The 25,083-nt window shown below is 39.0% G+C and overlaps 1 protein-coding gene across 3 annotated transcripts in view; it reads left to right on the top strand.

The window, feature by feature from the left end:
• The window catches only part of LOC124621954 (probable protein phosphatase 2C T23F11.1), a 48,671-nt gene extending 23,843 nt beyond the window's left edge, over positions 1-24,828 (top strand). For 2 of the 3 annotated variants that reach the window (XM_047147477.1, XM_047147476.1), the window contains 5 exons: positions 7,395-7,492; positions 10,959-11,081; positions 14,434-14,659; positions 16,279-16,370; positions 22,420-24,828. In XM_047147477.1, the coding sequence (XP_047003433.1) occupies positions 7,395-7,492; positions 10,959-11,081; positions 14,434-14,659; positions 16,279-16,370; positions 22,420-22,647 (767 nt within the window). In that variant the 3' untranslated portion in view covers positions 22,648-24,828. The remainder of the gene's footprint in view (positions 1-7,394; positions 7,493-10,958; positions 11,082-14,433; positions 14,660-16,278; positions 16,371-22,419) is intronic. The other variant, XM_047147478.1, reaches the window with a different exon arrangement.
• The last annotated feature ends 255 nt before the right edge of the window (positions 24,829-25,083 follow it).

Here is a 25,083-nt window from a genome sequence, read left to right as displayed (position 1 = left end):
TCTTCTGTTCTTCTAGTGTAGGTGTCACTGAACATCGACTGCAAGACACTGTACAAAAGGCGCAAGCATGGTCAGTCACCTGCTGCCTTCAGTTTTCAGCCGCCAAGACTCACTTCATGCACTTCTGTTGATGATGTACAATTCGTCCACTACCAGAACTTTACCTCAATGACCAACTACTCTATGTGGTGGAGACAAATCACTTTTTAGGACTGGCTTTGATTCTTGGTTGACATGGATTCCCTATCTTTGCCAGCGTAAGCGAAGGTGCTGGTCGAGCCGCAGTACACTTTGCTGCCTGAGTAACACCAGCTGGGCTGCAGATCACGCTACCTTTCTGCAGCTTTACGAAGTCCTGATACAATCCTGTCTTGATTATGGGAGTCTGGGATACAGTTTAGCATCACCCTAGGCATTGTGAAAACTGGATCCGATACACCACTGCAGCACTCGACGTGTGACAGGAGCCTTTCGAACTAGCCCTATGAACAGCTTACTCGTGGAGGCTGGGATCTCTCCATTGCAGATCAGGCTCCAATAACAGTTTGTCAGTTACGCTACCCACATTCAAAACTTCCCTAAGCATTCCAAGTACCATCCCCTCTTTCCAGACACAGAAGTCCATCTCCCATCATAGAAGGGGTCACGATTGCAATCTGCATCCAGTCTCTGAACTCCATTTGTTTCCTTTTCCACCTCTCCTCCTGGAACACTCATGTACATCTCCATGGTGCAACTCTCGGCCATAGCTTCATCTTGACCTGTCACAAGGTCAGAAAGACTTGGTCCCTCCCAAGGCCTTCCACCACAAGTTATTCTTTACCATTGGCGCCTCCTGTGGGTCAGTAGTAGTCTGTACTGTTAGCTCGATGCTTGTTGGTCACAGTATATACTGAACTGCGCTTCTTTCTGAATGACTATGTTTTCACTGCAGAGTTGGTAGCCATCTCTTGTGCTCTTGAGTGTATCCATTCCTGCACCGGTAGGTTGTTTCTCATCAGCAATGACTCCTTGAGCAGTTGTCAAGCTCTTAATCAGTGTTACCTTCGCCATCACATGGTCATTGCTAAACAGGATTCCCTGTGTGCCCCCCGACAATGTGGATGCTCAGAGACCTTTGTCTAGACCCTGGGCCACGTTGGGATCCTGGGAATGAACTTGCTGATAGCCTGTCCAAACTGGCTACCAGTAAACAGACTCTTGAGATTGGTATTCCGGAAACACACCTTTGATTGGTATTCCACTGTCAGGTGTTAGTAATCTGGAATATGGAATGGCTCACTTGGACTTCACCAAAATAACCACGGGTGATTAAGGAGACTACAAATATGTGGAGGTCCTCCTTGCAGGCATCTCGCAAGGACTCTACCATCCTTTGCCGGCTCTGTGTCTGCCGTACTTGGCTGACTCGTGATCATCTTGTCCATCGTGAGGACCCAACCCACGGTCGTTGTGGTTCCAATTTGACGATGGTCCACATTTCGCTGGACTGTCCCAACCTAGCAACCCTTACTCACTCCCCTGGTGTTAGGAGACGATGCCTCATCATGCTGACTTAGTTTTATGTATCATTCTTGAAGGAGGCTTTTACCACTCTCTTTAAGGGAGGGCCACTTAATGTTATCAGCCCATTGAGGGGTTGGCAGAAAACACTGTTGCCTCCTCTGTCCAAACTGGGCAGCAGCTATCTGGGCTTGGTAGTCCAACTTGGCTCCCACCCTACCTTCTCTTTTACTCTTTGTCCCCTCTCGAGGGTGGTCTGTTAGACTACTACATCTTTTTCTCTCCCTGTACTTCCCGTGCCCTGACTGTGTCGCTAGTCTTTCCTGGAGTACATGGGTAGGTGGTGGTGCTGGGGGGTGTGCATCCCCTCGTTGCCATCTGCTTTTGGGGGTTTCCGGCTGGGTTTTTTGCCGTAGGCCATCTCTGATCTGTATTTGTGTAGATCTGTCTGTTAAGAGTAAAAGGTGATTGATTACCCAGTAGTTTGGTTCCTTTAGTCATCCAACCAATTAACCAATCATCCAACGTAAGGGAGGGCCTGATCGTTGTAATCAGATCAGGTTGAATAAATAAATAAATTATTGAATGGGGACAATATTGTGGAATATTGCACATGCCTCATTTGAATAACACTTCTTCCTTTGATGGTACTGAAGAAAAAGATTGGTCGCACGCTAAAATAAGCCCATTCTGCGAGCTATTTGTAGAAAAATGTAAAAGCAGTTGCACCCTTCCAGGGATCTGACAATCAATGAAGGTATATGTCACTTCTGTGATGGGGTGGGATTTGGAATGTGTGGGAAGAATAAGTCAAGTGAGCTTGACATAAAATTAAGTGGTCATTGTGATTCAGTTCTGTGCTGAACAGTGAAGACTACATCAGAACTGTAAAGAATATAGGAAATTAGTATCTGACATTAAAAAAGGATAACGGGGAAAATGTAATTGAGCGTGCGTGCGTGCGTGCGTGTGTGTGTGTGTGTGTGTGTGTGTGTGTGTGTGTGTGTGTATATGTATGAATGTCTGCCCATCACTTATAATACTCTGATAGTAGAAATTATAATGAAAAACAGAAACTGCCCTCATTCTTGATTATTTAAGTTCATTTGTAGAGTAATTATAATACCTTTTAACATAATGGTTCACTTATTACGCTGCAGAGTGCAAAAGTGGTAGTAAGGAGGGAAGTGTCAGCTTTATATAACTGCCGATGACAAGCCTGTAAATGTATAGTATTGTCATATTGTCATTTCCAAGTAGTGTTATAATGAAACAATTACCAAATAAATTTCTGTTCACATGGTTTGTATGGTAGCACTATGCACTTAATATTTCAGTGTGTATTAATTACATGAATATTATTCCATACAAACAAATTAAAAAACCCCTGTTAAACTACTACTTATTGGATGTTATGGCTTAGCTGTGAGAAAAGAGAAGGGGGGGGGGATGTTTACATTAGCTGTGGGTGTTGCTTCTCTATGCTCGTGTTGGATTGCAAAGGCTGGCAGTTAGGTGCTGTAGCATCCTCCACGGTGACATGTACATGCAGCAGCTGTCACTCCTCTTTGTCACATCCTTCACTTCACATGCCACATCCTTCAACCAACAAGCTACTGTGCAGGTGAAGCTATTCGCAGGAATGTAGGTGGCGATTTCATTACATACATATTCATTATTAAGTCGAGCAGAACTGTGGCACATACCATAGAATGAATCACAAATGCATCTTGATTGTTTTTTTTATTTTATTCTCTGCATTCCTTACTGCAGGAGGCGTCTGGTATTGGAATGTTTTCGGAACACCCGCTTTGGAGTGCCACACACAGTTTGCGAATCACGGCTCTAGATAATGAGGCTCAGAAGAGCCTTATTACACAGCTATCTGAAGCTACTTGACTACTCTCTAATTCACACTAAAGTGCCTGGCAGAGTGTTCATCAAACCATTCTTACACATACTTGCCCACTGTTGAACAGTGCCTGGGGAAAAACAGGACACTTAAATCTCTCTGTGAGAACTGATTTCTCTTATTTTATCACAGTGATCATTTTCTACCTATATAGGTGGGCATCAACAAAATATTTTTGCATTCAGAGGAGAAAGTGGGAAATTGAAACTTTGTGAGAAGGTCTCACCGCAGCAAAAAATGCCTTTGTTTGAATGATTGCCACGTCAGCTCTCATATCATATCTGTAATGCTGTTCCCCTATTTTGCGATAGTGCAAAACAGGCTCCCTTCTTTGAACTTGTTAGATGTCCCCATGTTAGATATCCCCATCGATTCTACCTCGTGAGGATCCCATACCACACAGCAATTCTGTACCTGAGGTGAGACAAATGTAGTACAGGTAGTCTCTTTTGTGAATTTGTTGCATTTTCTAGGTGTTCAATAAAACAGGGTCTTCGGTTTGCCTTCCCCACAACTTTATCTATTTGATCGCTGCAATTTAAGTTGTTCGTAATTATTATTCCGAGGTATTTAGTTAAATTGACAGCCTTTAGAGTGATGTGGTTTACTGTGATTTCTCTCAGCCATTTGTTCTTTGTGAAGATTTTAATGGATCATTGTGCTGTGTGGTGCCCTCAGGATAGTGTGTTGAGAACCACCTTGTACAAAGTGAAGAGTTATTTCTTCTGCATAAACGGATATTTATAGAATGCTGTTCTCTGCAGCTATGGATACATTTTCCATCAGTCTCTCCATATACTCTCGAGGGCACTTCGCCAGTACTCAGTGAGATACTTTATAGCATATTGGGCAGTGGCTGAAAAAAAGTCACCAAAATGGAGTTGTATGCATCACACTGCAATCAGAGGCAGATCTGTTTCTTGGCAAAGGTCCAAATGTAGAGAACCTCATAGCCATGTGGTTCTGAAAGTGGGATACTGTTATTTTATCGAGGAGAATGAAGCTATAATGGTGTGAATTCCTGTACGTCAACCGTTGCTTCATAAAATCTGTTGTAGATTGTCAGGAGGATTTCTAAGTAATGTGTCCTGTGCCTAGTCATTAGCGTAATAAGAGATATTAGACCCCAGTCAAACCCGAGAGACGTTCCCAAGCAACTCCGGAACATTAGACAGAAGTTACTGCCACTTACCACTTCCAGCCAGGATCTGGTCTTCCATCACCACAAAGTTATTTCTGTAGTAGAACAGTTTGGACTTTATAGCTCTGACTTTTCTTTTTAGGGGCCAGATTTTGTATTGCTAGCTACATTTAACCCTATTTAACCTGATCTGGGGCACTTTTCTGCTTGTGGAGGGATGTGACCCTGATGTTGCTCTTAAAACTGAGGGAAGGTCATATATTGCCCAGTGGCTATATAAAACCATTCAGATAGATGCTTTGGTTCAGTAGGTGTAACCCTGTCATTGGTAACATGACCCTCGTGAAGATAGCTGTTTGAGTCTTTCCTTCACAGGTGTATTCTTTGTGATTTGAGAAGAGTATGATACTATTTGAAGACATAATATCCTCAGGCAAATCTATCAGTCCGGCATTCAGGAATGCTGCCCATCTGTTTTCCTTTCTCGTTGTTGTTTCAGATAGCCAGGGAAACCTTGTTAGACTAGTATGAGTAGAACTGTGTATCTCTAGAGTTTTGTTAGCATTACCACCTTTGTTATCCCTTTTTAACAGCATAAAATCCACAATTGGGAAACTGGTATGATCCTTGCAGCTGAAAAGACAGTAACAACTGATGACCATTGGGAGGAGTGAGAGCTTTGTTTTGATCACAGCTTGATTATGGGTACCAGGTAAGGGGTCAGGATGGCTACAGCCAAATACAGGATCATCTTGACTGGCAGCCTCTATGCAGAAACTGATGAGCTGCCACTATCTATCCGGCACTGACTTTCCATAATGCATCAGACGTGCAGGTTCTCATCAGACCCAAAGGTGGCAGCAGAATATCTGGTGGATCACCCACATGCAGGAAAGGCTTTTACCGAAAGCTGCAGAGGAACAAAATCATTTGGGGTTAGCACTAAACAAGGCGTTTGTGTAAGCACTGAAACTCTGTCCAAGTTGTTTACCACCATGACTACCAAAGAGGACCAGCATTATTCTAAAAGAGCTACAGCAAAAAATGGAAAGTACTTCAGCTTACATATTTAAATTAAAGTTTCATTAAGCTCTAATGCCAGTACAATAACCACCTTTATAAACTGGTATGTATAAGCTTGGAGATACTTTGAGCTGCTCTGCCTTTACCCTGTTATGTTCTAAAAATCTGTTTACTGAACAAATTCTATGTTATTGATGTGGAGATGCATACAGTCTTGAAAGCAGTGGAACAAATGAGATATATTCTAGCTACCAGTTTCATTTAAACCCAGTAAGATGATCTAGCAATGTCTCATATTTGTGATATACAAAAAGCTGTACATGATTTGACTTGCATGCCTCTTAGTTTTCCAAAGGGAGAGCAGTGCATACATTTTTAGGCACTTGCCCTGTACAGGCATTTTCAGTGATGCGTGACAGTGTGATGAGATTGTCGAATATTTGTTTGCCTTGCCAGCTTTTGCACAACTATTGGAATCAACCATATAACCCTTAATTTTTTGCTGTTTAATTATTTACACTTTCTGTGTTCTGTTTGTATATTAATTCATGTTTTTTTTCCTTTTAATTTGTCCCTCTTATCATCTTTTATGAAAAGTGTTGGGAAGTAAGATTGATCAGTAAGTGGATTATAACCAATCACCCCTTCCCATTTGGAAATATTACTCCAGTTGTTTTGTATTTTTGTCATTTTTACTTATTTAATTTTATTATTTTAATTTCCCTTTTTGATTTATTTTCAGCAGGTATGTATTAATTATGCTTGCATGCAAATGGTGATATGATGCACCCTTAGCCCAAGCTAGAGGCAGACAAAAATGCTGTTCTACCCTCTTGCTAACCCTTGCTGTCACCCTCTCTCGCCTCTGCCATTTTACATTTCATCTCACTATGCTTAAGGCTATCACTCACCCCAGTTGCACCACATTTACAGAAGTGTGTGTGTGTGTGTGTGTGTGTGTGTGTGTGTGTGTGTGTGTGTGTGTGTGTGTGTGTATGTGTGTGGGGGGGGGGGGTTGGTGCTTTTTTTGTGCAGTACAGGGAGGGGGCGAGTTTGAGATGAGTGTTTCCTCTTGCTGCCCCATCATTTACATGCAGCTATGCTTCATTCTTTGTTCCTCTGTCAGTGTATGATTCTCTACAGTAATCAAACAACTTGAAGCCACTATAACTGTGTTAGCATAAATCATATGGAAAGAATATGCATAAAAAATGCGCTAAAACCGTCCGGTGTGATGGTCTTCTATTTAGTGCTGTATGTCTGATGTGTTTCTTGAGGGAAGGTAATTCGTTATTTTACTGAAACATCTAGATTCAGCCTGGTGCCAGAGATGTAATTACATAATAATGGAGCCAGATCTTTCTCTTTTCAAGTGAGAAAATGTATCATTTGTATAATGTTGCACATGGATTTTCATTTGTGAACCATAGAGCTTCTGTGGGAGGTGTAAAAGTATAATTAATGGTTTGTAATGTGCCGCTACTAATGAAACACTTTTAAAAGACCTGGGATATTCATTGAAAATTTATGTTATCTTGTATTAATGTAAATATTTCTATCTCATGTGCTGCTTTTGAGGGAATGGATAATAATGATTGATAATAGACTGCTGCTTGGTCTGATTGTTGTGGTTCATACCTGTGACTCTTAATTAAGAAAAGTAGCGTTTTTTTCTGTGCATTAATCTTCTTTTACTGTTTGGTGAGAGAAAATCCACTGCTTTACTCTTAAATCTTACCAGTTTTGTATTTGTTGCCTAACTTAGGTTGTAGAAGTAATGATGATGATCCAGTTTTTGTATGTGATGATGTGCAGGTGCCTGCATCGCACAGTACGCTGGTGCCCACCTCCACAACAGTATTGTGCGCAGGCCAGAATACAAAGCAGGCAACATCCCTGAAGCTTTGCGGAAAGTGAGTTCTTATACAAAGTTTCTCAAGCAGGTTTTCCATGGTTATCTCTGTTCTCGCATAGGTTAGTAGTAACTTCTGTGGCCTTTGTCGTTCTCATAATTTTCTAATTATACTCATTAAAATTATTTAAACTCGTTATATTACAGAGTTATATTTTTAAAATCATTTTTGGCATTTGATGTGATGCTTAAAAGCTTCCCTTTAGTTTTATCTTTGTAGCATCACTGGTCCACACCATATTGGCTGCAGTAAGTCATAAAATCATCATTTTTGAATATTTTTCATCAGTGTCTTGCAGTTCTGCAAGAACTTTGTGGCTTGTGCATTTAGCTTTTTGTGTAGTGTTGCTTTGCTGTTAGACTTGGGTAATACTCCACTGTGGATTTTACAACCTGTAGACACAGAGTTTATGCTTATTTAATGCAGGACTTAGTTAGGTCCCATAATGCTTTAAAACTGTTAATAGGTGAGGAATGTTCACAGATGAAGTTAGTTGTGACAGGCACTGAAGAAAATTTGGGGAGCAAAGTATTAGACACCTAGTATAGAGAGTAAATCTTCATTGTCTCAATAAGGGGAGACACTCATCATTCCTAGTTTTCTGTATGTTGTATCACTTTGGTTTTTTTAAAATCCTCATTACATTCCCTCCCCCCCCCCGCCCCCCCCCCCCCCCCCCCGGTTGCTGTTTCATCCAGTATTAATTTATATGCTTACTTGTCAGTGGATTTATGTTTACAGGTATCCGCTCATCTAAAAGCACGCCCCCCCCCCCCCCCTTCCTGCAACGGCAGTATTTTAGACCTGGCTTTTGCTTTAATTCTCTCTCTCTCTCTCTCTCTCTCTCTCTCTCTCTCTGGTTTAGCCCTTCAGTTGCAAGAATGATGTTTCTTTTGATGTCTAACTCATACCAATTGTTCCAAGCTGAAATTAACTTCAGGGCTTTCTATATTGTCTGATTTTATGTCTCTATTGGTTTTGAGTACTTTTTGTACTTTTAATTCTTGTCATCTGTAAGGGACCCATTAAGTTACGCACTTGTATAAGTTTTCATCTACTTTCTGTATTTTTGTGTGCTGAATTACTGTATTATTTTGTCAACCATTTATTTGAAATGTCTTACAGTTAAGCTAGTAGATGAAACCAGCTTATTTATTACACATGATTGGCCTTTTATTTTGACCCAAGGAGTGTGGGAGGATTTGGAACACCCATAATATAGAAAATGTTTGTGCCTATACTACCATAAAAAATTAGCTATAGCCAAACCTGCGTTAGAAAATCACAATCAGATCGCAGTCAATAATACTTACAAAATCTTCTTGGTGGGTAATTAAATCTTATTTCTAAGATAGTCATATTGGAAGTGGTATTTCTCAAATTCTTCTGTAACTGACTTATCTAACAATTTATTGGAGGGCATATAGTTTTACATTACTCTAAACCTCAGTGCAATGTGGCATTTCCACAAATATGGATCATTGGTAGAGGCAGAAGATGGAGTAAGTGACATAATAAATCGTGGGTTCTGTTTGTTTGACATAATGTGTCTACAAGAAACTACCAGATCACATCAAATATGTTATTAACGCCATAAATAATGGACACATACAGAGAAGAGGCAAAATAATGTGAACATCGGTAGTAATGGGATGGTTGTGTGTGATGGTCAACAACGCAGTTAAGGCACATGTCGTGCTGGACTTTGTGTTCAGCACAGACTAGGCATCAGCGTAGGTTGTTTACGAGTAGTGCACACTTTGTATTTGCATTCAGAGGCTGAGGTCAATGTGCAATGAAAGACCTAACAGTGTTCCAAAGTGGGCAGATTGTGGGGGCCCGATTAGCTGAAGCATCAGTAACCAAGACTGGCAACTTACTGAATGTCTCAAGAGCAACTGTTTCAACAGTCATGACGACCTACACAAAACATGGAAAGACGCCATATAAACATAATAGTGGGTGCAAATCAAAACTAATTGACAGAGATAGCAGTATGCTAGCATGAATTGTGTGCGGGGGAAAAAAACTATGGTGACTGCAGAGATCAATAGCCATCTTTGAGACCGCGTATCTATCGACACTGCCTGCCAAGAACTCCATAAAGCGAGTATTCGTGGACGAGCTGCTATACCGAAACCATTAGTGATGACAACCAACTCAAAGAAGCATAAAACACGGTATTAGGAGTATAAATCCTGGACGGCTGATCAGTGGAAACACGTCATGTGGTCTGACGAGTCAACAGTTTTGTTATTTCCAACATTGGGCCACTTTCTTGTATAGTAGTTGCTTTGACAAGGCTGCCTAAAGAATTTTGACTATTTGTACTATATGGGCAGTTCTTAACTGCATGCTGTTGTGTGTATATTTCATGCTGTTGGCCTGGTATCTTGCATATCTTCTTTTCTCCCCTGTAGACAGATGTGTGTTGATTTTCAGTAGACTTTCTATTGAGGAAGCAGTAGCACATATTTGTAGTTATCCAGAGTTTTTATGTGAGGATCTGATAATTGTAAATTGTTATCTTGAAATCTGTCTTCACCTTCTGACTACAAATGCAAGGAATAGTTCAAAACTGTTGCTATGTACAAGAAGAAAAAGGATTTGGAAAAAGCGCTTCTGCCAAACCTTTAAAGAAACATTATCCTTAACCAGAAGAACCATAAAAAAACTGCCAGAAATATTATCTTTTGCAAATAGTGAATTAGTGTCTTGATAGAATCAATAAAGGGGTTTGAGGAAATAAAACTATTGTAGAACTGGGCAGGAATGTTACTTGTGAGCCAGAGAGAAGATAAAGTACAACAGTACAGAAAAATATAACTTTCTCTTCTGATGAATATCTCACTTACAGAAACTTGAAACTGTACTTCAAAACTGGCTACTGGTCATTGAAGCAGTGCAGTACATATGTGTGAGTTAAAATTGAAGCTATTGGGAATTGGCTGCATAATGACTTAGAAAACGGAATGTTGTGTTTTGGTCTCCAAGCATCAAATCGTATTACTGCTGAATGTGCTTTGTGGGTGTGATGTAGTCAGATAACGTAATAAATTAATTTTTTAGTGTTAGCACAAACACATTTAAACACTTTTAACTATATTAGAACAGAGCTATTATTAACCAAATGTAGGAAATTGGTTACAAGTAAGCTATGTCTAATTACCATTACTTCAAAATGCATAATAAATTACTCTTGCTTAGCCTGTGATTTGCTTGAAACAATATTATAGGCGGCTTTGCTATCTAATGCTTGTAGACACTTTCCTTCTAACTCTATCAGCTTCTGTATGTGTCTGAGCTGCTATTGAACTGTAAGTAAAAATTTTTGTATTCTTAAATTGTTCGTATTCAGTGATGACCTGTTTATTGGCAATATTTGTACATATGTGTGTTTGTGTGTATGTGCAACTATGTAATTTTGATTGTGTTTCTATTTGTATTTACTTTTCACTTCATGCAGGGTTTTCTAGATTTGGACAACAAGATGCTTTCAGATGAAGGACTGCGTGATGAACTTGCTGGCAGCACAGCAATAGCAGTTCTTATCAAGGGTTCGAAGCTGTACTGTGTGAGTATAATGCAGGTGTGAACATTTTGTTTTAGATGCTGTTTATTGTAAACAAAAATGAAGGGAGAATTAATTAATTCTTGTGCACATCAGCATTAACTTAATATATATTGTGTTAAAGTTAAATACTGAGTTCTTCAGCTAATTATAGTCAGTGTTGGCAACACAATTTTACATCCTGTGCTTGATATGTTATGTAATCTGCTGTATGTTCAAACCAAATGTGGCATGGTGATAAAGAGCTGTTAAAAAATTACGCATTTCAGAATGTGTTGTCAGGATCAGTCAGTCAACTGCCATTAATATGCAAGTATTTTGAAAAAGTTGGGTAAAAAAATTGCAAAAAGAGACAGTAGTTTTGGTAAGAAAACTTGTGGTCCCTTGACCATGATGACATGCCTGCTCTTCAGGCTTTGTCAGTTAATTAGTGTTGTGCCAAAAATGAATGATTGTCCTTCCCCAGCTGCCCAAGTTTGTAGATCTCACTCCATACAGCTTTTCTTGTTTAAATCATTACTGGGAGAAGTTTGTGAATAGATGAGGGTAGTACTTTGAAGGAGATAATGCCTAAGAATATGTAAGTTGAATAAAAGAATTATTGAAATATAAGTTTTGTTATTTTTAAATTATGTCACACACTTCTGTATTTTATGCTGAATATGTTCATATTTGTTCGTAAAATATGTTATATAGCTGCTTTAAAAATTATCGCATAGTTGTCACAGTTCACTGTTCAGCAAGAAATGCATGTTTCTTAGAAATCTTTGCCAATATTTTAAGAATTTGGTAGACATCAGAATGAGTAAAGACAGCCACTCATTGAACATGGATGGTGTTGGACAGTAAATAAGCACTTAGACAAGAAATTAAACACTTGAATTCAGAATTTCAGTTCTTATCTATACAAACCCCCATTTCTCTCAAACTCATTCTGTGCAGCCACACCCAGTTACAATATACAGCTCAGTGTTGCGCATGCGCATTCGAGCTGTGACCCAGAGATGCCTAGCTGTACCTTATACCTTACTAAAATGCAAAGCTGTACCTCAGAGTGAGCATAGCGTGTTCTAGATGTAATAATTTTTTTTTAATCATGGCATACTTTATTTGTGATAATATATGTGATTATGCAGGAGTTGCACCTGTTAGTGGCCTCGAGAGTTTTAGTGATCATGATATAATCTATCATACCTTTCATATTGGAGAGGTAGCAGAGACTTTTGTAATTTTTTTTATTGTAATTGGCCAATTACTGTATTTACTCTTAGTTGTCGTAGTGAACTCCTCACTGAGATACAAAGTTGAACCTCACAGATCAAGCATAGCAGTGTATTTCTGAGATCATAATTTTTTTGTAGCTAATCATGGCATACTTTGTTGGTGGTAATATATAATACAATCACCAGTCAGGTAATCTGTGAATAGGTGACCATGACTGGTGACTGGGTTGTATATTTTCACAAATAAAGTATGCCATGATTTCGCCACAAAAAATTATATCAGAAACACACTGTTGTTGAGAATGAAGGGAACTAGTACGGCTTTCTGGTTGCTTTTTGTCTGCCATCTCTAACGACCTTATTGTTGATGGGACATTAAACCATAACCTTCCTTCCTTCCTTCTTTTTTTTCTGGTGTCATTAGCAACTTCATTGACAATTTGGTAAATGTAAACAATCTCACATGTTGCATCACCTTTGTTGGTAGTATAATATGGTCAGCAAATGCCCCCCACTCCCAGCCGTTTTCCAGACTGTGTAGTGACCACTACTTGGTCAAGTAGCTCCTCATTTGGCATCACGAGCCCGAGTGCGCCCTTTGCCAGGCGCCCACCAAGGAAGAATCATAGGCAGTACCAGGAATTGAATGTAGGTTCTCCCCATGGCAGTCATCTCAGCTGACCGCTCAGCCGTGGAGGTGGATGACTCAGAAATATTGTAGGTTGAAATCTGCTGGTGGAAATTTTTCACTCGCCGTGTTTTGTATGTGAGGGTACGAGAAGTGGTGGTGCAAATTTCTGATCACTAGTCTTTGTGCTAATTATTAAATTAGAGAGTGAGGAGGTGCAGTGGTTAACAGACTGGACTCTCTCACGAGGGCAACAGTTGAAATCCCCGTCTGACAATCCAGATTTAGGTTTTCTGTTTTTCCCCTAATTCGCTTCAGGCAAATGCCAGGATGGTTCCTTTCAAAAGGACATGGCCAACTTCTTTTCATAATCTGATCTTCTTGTCCTTCTTGTATCGCCTCCTGTCGAGGGGATGTTAAACTATACATCTTCCTTCCTTCCTTCCTTCTGGATTAAATTCCAAACCTCTCCACAGTGTTGCATGAAGTGATGGCATGTAGCACTTTTGATAATGATCCACCCGTCAGATGGGCATGTTAAGCTCGACAACCTCCTTGATGCTATTAGAGATGAGCAGGCTCTGTAGATGCCAGATTTCACCCTCCCCCTTCCTTTCATCCATAACAGCACAGACCCAACACTGGACTGTCCAAGCACTATTCACAGTTATCCACATGTCACGTCTACAAACTAGACACTTCATAACAGGTCAGAGTAAGGCAACAGCAGTCCACCTCCACTAGAACCCTGCCTAGGATGATAGTGTAAGATTCCTGCATCTGCTACCGTAGGCTCATTCAGTGTGTATGGGACTACTTTGATATTGGAATCTTTATCCATTGCTGATTAGGCCACTAAATAATTATTCACTTTGCTGTTCAGAAATGATTTATTGACACGTTTCAGGCTCTGTCCATCATCAGTAACATAAAAAATACAGTGTATGGAATCACGTGCATCAGTATCAGGACATAGGTGATGCACATGACTCTCTAATCTGTAGGAAGACTTTCTTAGCCGGCCGAAGTGGCCGTGCGGTTAAAGGCGCTGCAGTCTGGAACCGCAAGACCGCTACGGTCGCAGGTTCGAATCCTGCCTCGGGCATGGATGTTTGTGATGTCCTTAGGTTAGTTAGGTTTAACTAGTTCTAAGTTCTAGGGGACTAATGACCTCAGCAGTTGAGTCCCATAGTGCTCAGAGCCATTTGAACCAAGACTTTCTTATTTTTGATATTTCTAATGATGATCAGAGCCCCAAACGCATCAATAAATCATTTCTTAATGGCAAAGTGGATAATTATTTAGCGACCTATTCAGCAGTGGATGAAGAATCAAGTTTACACGATGGTCACATGCTTCCTACGTGACTTCATGTTGTACCTTAATTTTGAAGTCGGATAAAATCAACTATAATGTGCTGCTACATCATTCCTGAACATACACCCTTTCCCTTTTTCTCTTTTTCTTCAAAAGTGCTACATTTGTAATAATTTAATGGCTTTTCTCTTGGAACTTGCAGGCAAATGTTGGTGATTCTCGAGCTGTGGCTTGTATAGCTGGACATGTAGAACCACTTTCACAAGATCACAAGCCTAACAATGAGGCAGAATGTCAGCGAATTTTGGCAGCAGGGGGATATGTAGAGTTCAACCGTGTCAATGGCAATCTTGCATTATCACGTGCTCTGGGAGACTTTAACTTTAAAAAGAACGACAAAAAATCAGCAGAGGAACAAATGGTAACTGGTGAGTGCTTTTCCAGTATTCCTTTAATAATATGTTACATCTCATTCCTCTTTTTCTATGTGGAAAGGTAGGCCTATCACTTAGAGATGAGCTGAATAAATGACTTTATGAGAATTAACATAAGATAATACGGAAACTAGCAGATGTACTTACTCTTATGAAGCATAATGAGCAGTCTGATACTGATATCTGCATAAATAGATGCATTTTTAAATTCTGAATTATTGATCTTATTTTTTATATTATTATATGTTTTTGCCAAACCATAATGTTTCTGTGGCATTAAATTTTCTTCTCATTTTTTCACATGCATGTGTTGAGCAAATAAGAAGTATAAAGTTTTTATTTATAGAATTTTACTGATGGAATGCAGAAACTATCAGCACTACCATTTTTCTCAGAATTAGAAATAATTTGTGTAGATGAAGGATAAGTTATTGAAATTATGACAGGACTCGGGCAAGGAGATGGGTTGTCCCCTAACCTGTTCAACTCTGCCCTAGAGAAGATAGTACGCGAGACCTTCCAAGAGAACAAAGGGATTGAAGTCAAAGGAAAGAGACTGGCGTACTTAGCCTATGCAGGCGAGATCTGTTTACTCTCTAGGTCTGAAGAGGAATTGGAGCAAATGACCAAAACAGTAAAGACTGTCAGAAAATTTGGGCTAAACATAAACAAAGCCAAGGCAGAGTACCTCGTTATGATACATGGTCAGTCAGACTGCTGGTCATCTACAATCACTGCAGGTGGGAGACCAGTCCTACAAGAGTGCATGAATTCAAATACCTAGGGGCGATTTTCACTGAGAACTCGTCATCTGAAGCAGAGATCAATGCCATAATATAAGCAGGAAACTGATCTTATCACAGCCTAGCACAACTGCTTTGGTCCAGATATCTCTCCAGACAGTTAAAGATTCAACTGTACAAAACCCTGATCCAGCCTGTTGTTCTATATGGCTGTGAGACATGGAGTATCCGGAAACAGGACTTCCATAAGCTCCTCGTTTTTGAGAGAAAAGTGCTTCGGAAGATCTATGGTCCAGTTCTGGATGCAGACATGGGAATGGAGGATCGTATAGAACCAAGAGCTTGAGGAACTATACCAGCAGCCCAACAGCAGGAACTGTCAAAGCCAAACGAATGCAGTGGGTCGGCCATGTGGCCCGAATGGAAGATCAAAGATGGCCTCCGAAGCTCCTGGATTTCACACCTACAGGAAAGAGACCCCCAGGGAGACCCAAGAAGTGTTGGAGGAATGGCCTCCATGAAGATTTAAACCAAGCATCAATAGATGTGGACGGATGGCGGTTAGCAGCATTGGACAGAATACAATGAAGGGGGAAACTTGTAGAAGCATGCGGTCCACTGGGCCTGATCACAAAGGAGGAGGAGGAGGAGGAGGAGGATAAGTTAATATTTTGCTAAAGATACAATACTGTTATGTAAGGAATAGGGCATTCAAAAAGGCTATAGATATTGCATAAGTATTTACTTGTACATATTCACCAAATGCCGTTGGAGCTAGTATATTCTGGTTCATAGCATATTGACACTTTTTATGCAATTACTCATCAGAACACCAGGAAACACACTATTAATTACTTCATATATTTACAGCTTATCCTGATGTGGAGATACGTGACATCACAACCGAATGGGAATTCATTGTAATTGCTTGTGATGGAATCTGGGATGTTATGACTAATGAGGTAAGCTGTTCTGCACTGCATTGATCACTGATGTAAGGTGGGAATATCTGATCCTTATAGCCATTCAGTATACCCAGAGTCGAAGGTTTTCCCTCTAGAATTCCATTTAACAGTGAATTATGTAAATATTCTGCATATTTCAGAGTTTGACATCTTGAAATTGTGAAACACAAACATCATAGCATCATATCTTCAGTCCTCGACTGTAATTGTGACTTTCTAATGTTCATAAGAAGGTGAAATTTGGAGAGTAATCAAAAACAAATTTTCTTTGCAAGACAAATATACAAAACAATAAAAATTCAACAGTTTTTAAGTTTGTAGAATGTTTTTGATCTTATGCTCTACTTTTTGATAAGAGGTGCATCCAAATTAAAACACCTTTGCTTTCTTTCCTCAGGGTTGGAAACAGAGAGAGACATGTGGTTTGTTTTAAATTATACACTCATTTGGTGTGTATGTGTGACAGAATTGGCTGCACATTCTGGTACACAAATTTGGGTGGCAGAGGTAGAAGTGATAACTTCTTTTTTTACTTAAAAGAACAACATTCTCATTATGAGAACAGCTCGTAATCATTCATATTCTCCATCACCGGCTGAATGAGGCGTGCGGTGATAGTCATGGATGTGTCTCCTGTTTGTTCGTGGGTGTGACAGTTCAAAGAAGGAAGAACAAAAAACCAAGACAATCCACCCTTGCAATAGCCGGTCTAATTAATTGGGCAAGTGGAAAAGTTGTTTTGGAGGTTCGATGAATGAGTGTGGAACACACAACATCCAAAGCTGTAATTTCTATGAAGATCTGTGCATGCAGTCGTGCACGAAGATATGAAAATGTGAAAAGTACGCTCCAGGTGGTTGTCATGATTGCTGACTGGAGACAATAAGGCTGTGGCGTATTGGCAGGCAATGTTCTCAAGCGACAATGGCGTGAGTGGGACTTCTTTCATCGAATGTGGCAATGGAATGAGACCTGGATGCTTTTTCCAAATGCTGAAATGGAGTGCCAGCCAATTTGGTGGAAGCATACACAGCTACCACAGTATTTTGAGTAAGTGCCAGTGCTGAAAAAATGATGGCTTGTTCTCAGAAAGTGATGGCTTGTTCTTAGAAAGTGATGGTGTAATCCTTACTTATTGTGTTCTGAAGGGCACTATGGTGACAAATGCATCCTATCAATACATTTCGAAGAAGCTCCTTCCAGTATTGCATGAAAAGCAGACAGAAAAGATTGCGCGTGTGCTCTTTCACCAAGAAAATGCGCCAGCACATTGGGGGAACGCGACACTGTTTCTGTGTGAAAACTACTTTGAAGTGATTTCTCATGCGCTCTAATAACCAGACCTGACTCCTAGTGACTTTTAACTGTTTCCAGTTATGAAAGATAGTCTCAGTGGTCACACATTTACCAGCTGTGCTGCAATTGTACTAGAGATTTTTGTTTTTTCTCCAGGGATCAAACCAGACTCCTAAAGAAACATACGCAGTGCTCGTGGAATCATAGTGTCAATTTTGAGTAACATGTGTTTGGTTGCAGGAAGATTACCCCAAGAAATGACACAAGTTTCACAGCTTTTGTGTGATGAGTTTATGAGGAAAAACTCTGAGGTGCTAAAACTTGAATGCACCTTGTAGCCTAAAGTCATTAAGAATGCTCCACTGAGGGCAAAACTGAAAAAGAGCTGCAGTGAAATAGAGTGGTTGAAAGTTTTGCAACAGACAGATGTGCAGAATAGATTTACGAGAGTAATATCAAGAGGACAAAGCATCATATTTTGTAAGAGTATTTGGGGAATCAGAAGAGCTGCACATTCTTGTTATAATAGGTACCTGAGAAGAATGACTGCCACAGGGAACTTAGTAAATGGGGAATCAGTCCTCTCCCTTGCTCTCTTTGGTCATGCGGCTGCTTATGGTCTGTGTGACTGGATGTCTTAAAAATATTGCTTTACTGGTAGACATTGTCAGCTGTGCGTTTCGTTGTTGGCCTCTGATGGTCTGCCAGTGTTATTCATGTTTTATATAAAGCACCAGTAAAAAACAAGAAAACTCTAGTGAAATATGTATGCAAATATCACATGCACATTATGAACAAGAAACGCAAAAGAAAACCTTACCATTGGTGATAATTCAATTTAATAAAACAAAGCATGTAACGTACAAAAAGATGTTTCACTTGTTGCATGCGCAACACCAATATTAATAAATTATTGAAACAGGAACTACCAATAGCATATCTGTGCATGGTTGACTTTTGCTTGTTTTACAGGGGATGATCAACAAAGACTGATTGTTTTTCACAGATGTTTATTACTCCAGTTCAATCTTAACATGACCTTTTTCAAAGTACTTCTCTCCTATTTTCGAAGTACTCCTCTCCTATTTAAATGCAATTTTATAACGTCTCTGGCAGTACTGTAATGTGTAATCCAGGCCATTCTCTGTCAGGCCCTTAAGAATCGCCTCACTTTTCTTGAGCACTGCTTCAGAATTCTCAAATTGATTGCTTCATAGCTTTGCCTTTAGTGATGGGAATAAAAAAAATCGCAGGATGCAAGATCAGGGCAGTTAGGTGGCAACAGTACACAGGTAATGATGAACTTGATTTGCAGTTTGACACCAAATACTTTGTGATGATGAAGTGTCCACCCAGTCCGAGAAAGTTCTGGTCATTTCCTGCAATGTGTTGTCACAGTTTAGCCAACACTGTGTGGTATACTACTGTGACAGTAGTTTGAGGGGGAACCACAAACTGCTAAATCATTCCTTGCAGACAAAAAAATGTGATCACCATCACTTTTGCTCCAGATGAAACAACTTTTGCCGTTTTGATGTTGGAGAGCCATGTGATTTCAATCCTGTACTGGCTCATTTTCCTTCAGGATCATAATGATGCAGCCATGACTTGTCACTGGTGATAATTGATTCCAGAAATATATCCCCTCGATTAGGATCGGCCAAGAGATGCAGTAACTCATGACTTGTCTCAATTTGCACAGCCTTTTATTCAGGTGCCACATCTCAATAGATTTGGGCACCCAATGGACACAAACATGTCATATGGAGATGATCATGCATAAATGTAAAGCCGCTGTGTTGGTGTTTTGGTGTTGGTGTTGACTTCAATCACAGCAGAATCTGAAACACCAGGCCCACCTTGCTTAACAGAGATAAGTTGACCACCTTCGAAATCCTTGAACAACATAACACTGTTGTCAAGGGTGGCATCTGTGATGTAGTAACATAATTCGAACCTTCAACAGCTACCAAGAGACACACAAATTTTAAAATCTGCCTCATATTGGTCGCCCACAATCAGCACTAACTGCAAATTATGGTTCATAGCTACCCTGAGGAGATTGCAGTGTAACTGCCTGGTGCCCTTTTGGAGGTAACTTGGAGTACTGTGTTGACCTAGACAGTGCATATTTGTATCCATACAATAAATTTTATTTTTGAACTACAGTACAGACTCCCCAACATGTGACGCACAGAGAAGGTGGGGCATAAAATGTGTAGAGGCTGCCATATACCAGTGCTCCTCTCGGACTCAGTCACACTGATCTTCCTTCTTGTCTCGCTTCCTTTAGAACACAATCATGGTTTTAACAGAATTTTCAATGGCTTTTTGTCTTGACAACACTCGGAGTCACAGTATTGCCTATTCTTCTTTGTATGCGTGGACATCTATGACGTATAATTAATAACTGGAGACACTAGAATTTACTTTTCATATTAATATCAATTGTAACCAAAGGAATGTTGTGTGTTCATGAAAGAATTTTAGTATTTTCAGTTTTATGAAAATTATGGAAATGTTACCCAAGTTAGAATTGTTATTAATTTTGCGTTGTTGGTAATCTCTTTAATGGCTTGAATTTTGACTAGTTTGTAATTGCGTTTGGCAGAATCTTGTACATTTTTACCTTAATGTAGCCATCAACCCTTTTTACTCTGGTTTATATGCACAAATTTATGTCACTGGGTTGCTGTTCTTCTGCACATGTGTGACACTATTCCCTCAAACAATGCACAGGAAATAAACTACAAATATAAACACATGCTAAAAAAATTAATGGTTCCATTAAATCTTAAATACTAATTTCTCTCCCAGAAACTTGTTTAAGAAAATATATTCTCAGTTTCTTCCATTTACCAGATCCGTAAACAAGTGTTCTAAGTGTATTGCAGAATGTGGTGTAAACTATCAAAATCCATTACAATGTTTCTAGACTGTTGGCTTTGTCCATCTTTTACAAGTGAAATAGTGTAAAAAAAATTATGACAGTTCAAGCCAACAAAGCATATACTGTCATCTATAGAAGGGGAACTTATGGACTGGACCTCTCAAATTTTGTGCATATTTATAGGATTTGAAGGTCAGTGCCCAGACATAAATTTCCTAAAGAAGTATGACTTGATTCTCAAAAAACTGACAACAATTGCCTTTGAAGATTAGATTTCCTAGCACTGTTCAGTATTAGAGCACGCTGAAAAATAATGCCACCAAATTTTTTATTCTGTTCTCAATATTGTTTGAGGTATCACCTTTCACGAATACTACTAGGTCGACTTCCCTGCTTCGCTGACGCAAATTGCAACCCTCTGCTGCTAGAAGGCTCCGAATTGTAGCACGTTACATGAGGGTGTCTGATACAACTATGTTGGTGTGTGAGAACAGTATGCTGTAACAGTGTTTGGAATTTGAAGAGTATGTCCACTCTTGTAGCACCATCTCCTTTGACATGACATTACTAGAACACCTTCAAAGACTTCACTTTGATAGTGATGCAGTGCAAGTTGAGGTGGGGTTGTAGTTCCGTCAACAGATTGAAACATTCTACAGTGAAGGTATCAGTAAACTTGTCTCTTGTTGGGTAAAATGTGTTTGTCACCAGGGTGACTGTTGAGAAATAAAGATGTAGAATGTTATTAACATTTGTTTCATTAAAAAGCTTTAAATTTTCCCATAAACACTTTGGAGACAGTACTTCTCAGCTTGCCGCCACACAAAACCTTTGTACTTTGTTATCGAATTCATCAGTCGCTCAACATGTAACATTATCTGCTTGCAATCATAAAGCCTCTGATTTGAATCTTGTTAGTGGTGAACTGTTTTAAATTTTGTATTTGTTAATAGACGGAAATGTTAATTTACAAATATTACACCATAATTTTTTGAAATAACATTTTTACTTTTAGTTACTATTTGTATGAAAAAGGGAGCATTCACAGTAAATTAAAATTTGGTACAAAAATACGGAACATTAAGTAGAAAGCTAAATGCTTTTTATATTTCTGAAGATTATTGATGTATTGCTATTGATTTAAATAACTTTTTCATTTAACAAAAACATGTTTTGCATGTCTGTATCAAATTTTAATTTATTTTCATACACCCATTAATTAAAAATAAAAACGTTGTTTTTATTAAAAACTATGATTTAGTATTTGTTGATTAACATTCTCATTTTATAATGCATATGAAATTAAGCATAGTAAAATAAAAAGTATGCAACTAGCCAGCCTCAGACCAGTGACTTATCTTACAATTAAATTAAGCTATACATTGAGCTACTGATGAATTCAATAGTTAACTACAAATTCATTCTCTCTCTCTCTCTCTCTCTCTCTCTCTCTCTCTCTCTCTCTCTCTCTGTGTGTGTGTGTGTGTGTGTGTGTGTGTGTGTGTGTGTGTGTGTGTGTGTGTGTTCCTTTAGGAAATTTATATCTGGATGCTAACCTTCATTTACTATTAGTATGAAGAAAATCAGAGTGAACCAGTTCATAAGGTACCCTTGTAAGTAGAAACTGTGAGTTGGGTAAAGCAAAAGAAAATGGCATGATTAAATTTGGTTGAGGGATGATGCTGATGCTGCTGCTGCTGCCACCTGAGCTGCGCTGCAGTTAGGAGTGCATATGTGAAAAATATTTGCAGAGTGGTTTCTAAAACTGTGGTAGAAATTTTTACTCTGTTTTCACATTGTTTTCTGTATTTTAAGGATTGAGAATAAGAAAAATAAAGACTTTTATGTTGGATTTTGTAGGAGGTGGTGGAATTTGTTCGAATGCGAGTGGGGACTGGAATGGAACCGGAAGACATCTGCCAAGACCTGATGATGCGCTGCCTCGCTCCTGACTGCCAGATGGGTGGCCTAGGGTGTGACAACATGACAGTTGTCATTGTCTGCTTTCTGCACGAAATGCCTTACTCCCGCCTTTGTGATCACTGTGCTAAGCCGGTGCCTTTGACAGAGACTGGACTCCTTCAGTGATGACTTATTCCTGCCTCGTATTGTGCTTAAATGTGTATGGATTAAACAGTGAAGTTCCTTGAATAAGTGTACAACTGTTTGAACTTCAGGGTGATGCTTAAAGCACTTGAACTGTCTAGATGAGTCTTACGCAATTCAGTGCTTTGTGGGGATCAATAACTGTGCCTATTAAATCTGGTATGTGTAATATTGATATTTAAGATTTATGCAGATTTTTTTTAGTTCTCCTGATGTTTTTGTTTAGAGAGAATTAAGAATCATTGAAACTTTCATATGAAATGAGCTAAGTTGTAATAGTACCCAGCACATAGTGTTATGTGTAATGCTTTCTAGTCAGTCCTTCAGTTGTAAAACCAAGCCCTACAATAATTTCGTATTGTCAGTGTTTGTGCAGTAACAACAGCTACTGTTCTATTGACCTTGAGGCAAATGAAATAATGGAAGTTACTGGACCATGTTTTCTTGTCTGCAGCCATAACAAGCTGCACATTATTATCAACAGCAGAACTGTGCCATAGTAGGAGGAAGTGTAAAGGATATAAATTTATAATTGGCTATAATGTGTGAAAATTAAATTGTTATAATGGCGTAAGTAAAATCATTGATTACTAGTTAAATATGCTGTTTATTGTTAAATTATATGGTTAAGTTGTATGTTTCATGACACTGGAACTTTTTAGATATGTTTAGAATCCAATTAGAATTTTTACAGTAGTTCTCTGAAAAATTAGGTAGTGAAGCTGCCTATTTAACTAAGGAGAAGTTTCTTTGGCTAACACTTTCACTACAATGCAATCAATATTTCCTTCCTCCTTTTGAAATTATCTTGGTTATCATCATTGTTAGTCCCGATAAAGTACACCAATATAACCTACCGTGAATATTTAACACAGCAGTAATTTTGAAAGAAGTAGAAGGTTTCAGTTCCTATGGATATGGAAGATCCACTTCATCTACCTGTACTTTATCAGGGGTCCCAGTTCTTCAGAGTTATTGGAGCCTGCGGAGAGTTTGGAACAGAAATAGAGAGAAGTAATGTTTACTTAAAGCTTTGGAAGGCTCAGATGGAAGAGCATTGCTCTCAAAAGCTAGGCGTCGAAGATTGAGAACTGGTGCAGTACAAAATTTTGCTGTGGCTATTCATTCCATTGTAATTCGGAGTTACATTTCTTGAAGAAGTTTCATCACTGTTTAATCTCTCTTCTGGTTTCAAGTATTTATTCAGGTAAACTAGTTAAACACAATCATCCTTCATTTCAGAAAGTTTTCCTGCAGTGAACTGAAATCTCACATTTTGGATGAGTGTGAGATCAGGTGGTTCTGGGATTTCATCCTCTCTTTGTAGAGATGACTGCTCTAAGAGCCGTACCTAGTGATCTGTGAGCAATGAAATTATCAGAAAATATTGAGAAATGTACGTGTACACTCTCTCCCTCCCTCTCTCCCTCCCTCCCTCTCTCCCTCCCTCCCTCTCCCCCCTTCCCTCCTTACTACACATGGATTATTCTCAGTGTAGTACTTCTCCTCTCCTGTTGTTTTATGTTGAATAATGCAACCATTTTCACACTAATAGTTTCACTTTGTAACCTTCTCTGGTATGTGGCTTGTGGTTTCTCTCCCACATCTGTAATACTGTGAAGTTGCTCACAGACTGCAGCACTTCAAACTTTAGTCAAGTATGTGTCACATTTTATAGCAGACAAAGAAAACTGGTAGTTCATTATAACACTGTGAAAAAAGGATTGTTTCATTACTGATGTGGTTCTTTTCAGAATCAGTATATGAAACTATTTATTCATAGGCCTGCCACGAGAGAAATTAATGAACAGTTGTGATAGTATATGCAGATTCTCATAAAATGGCATCTGCTGAGAGGTTACCAAAGATAATTTTTCATTTGTTGTTCTAACTATATACCCACGACAGTACAAGTTTCCAACTCATAATTTGAAATAGTTTTATTATGTTCTGTCAGCAAATATAATAGTTTTATTCTTGTGGAAGAGTACTGAGTGTTAAATGTAATTTTCTATGGAGAAGTGGCTACTAATTAATTGGAATTACTGTCAACTGATAGTTGTACAAAATATTTTCTTATTTTCAAATTCAGAGGTTTGTAGAAACAGAGATATCTATTTTAGAACTTAGATTATGGCTATTAAAAGTAGTATTGAACATTCATTTGAGTGTTAATATCTTTGTGTTAAAATTGACCAATTAAACCTATGGGGCAAACTTATTTAGATTGGTAACAGTGATGTCCACAAAAGACTTAATTTTGGGCACAAGTCCTACTGCAGCACATACTTTATTTAGCCAGGAAATATCAGAACAGCATTTACTCCTCTGCAGGGTGTAATATTCATTCTAAAAACAGTTGTGTTACCTCTTTAAATCAGGAAAATTTGATAAATCAAATGTAAGTTTGAAATTTAG

Source organism: Schistocerca americana, chromosome 7, assembly GCF_021461395.2.
Source record: "Schistocerca americana isolate TAMUIC-IGC-003095 chromosome 7, iqSchAmer2.1, whole genome shotgun sequence".
NCBI classification, from domain to species: domain Eukaryota; kingdom Metazoa; phylum Arthropoda; class Insecta; order Orthoptera; family Acrididae; genus Schistocerca; species Schistocerca americana.
The sequence above is the reverse complement of the archived record's forward strand: the minus strand, read 5'-3'. Positions and strand labels throughout refer to the sequence as shown.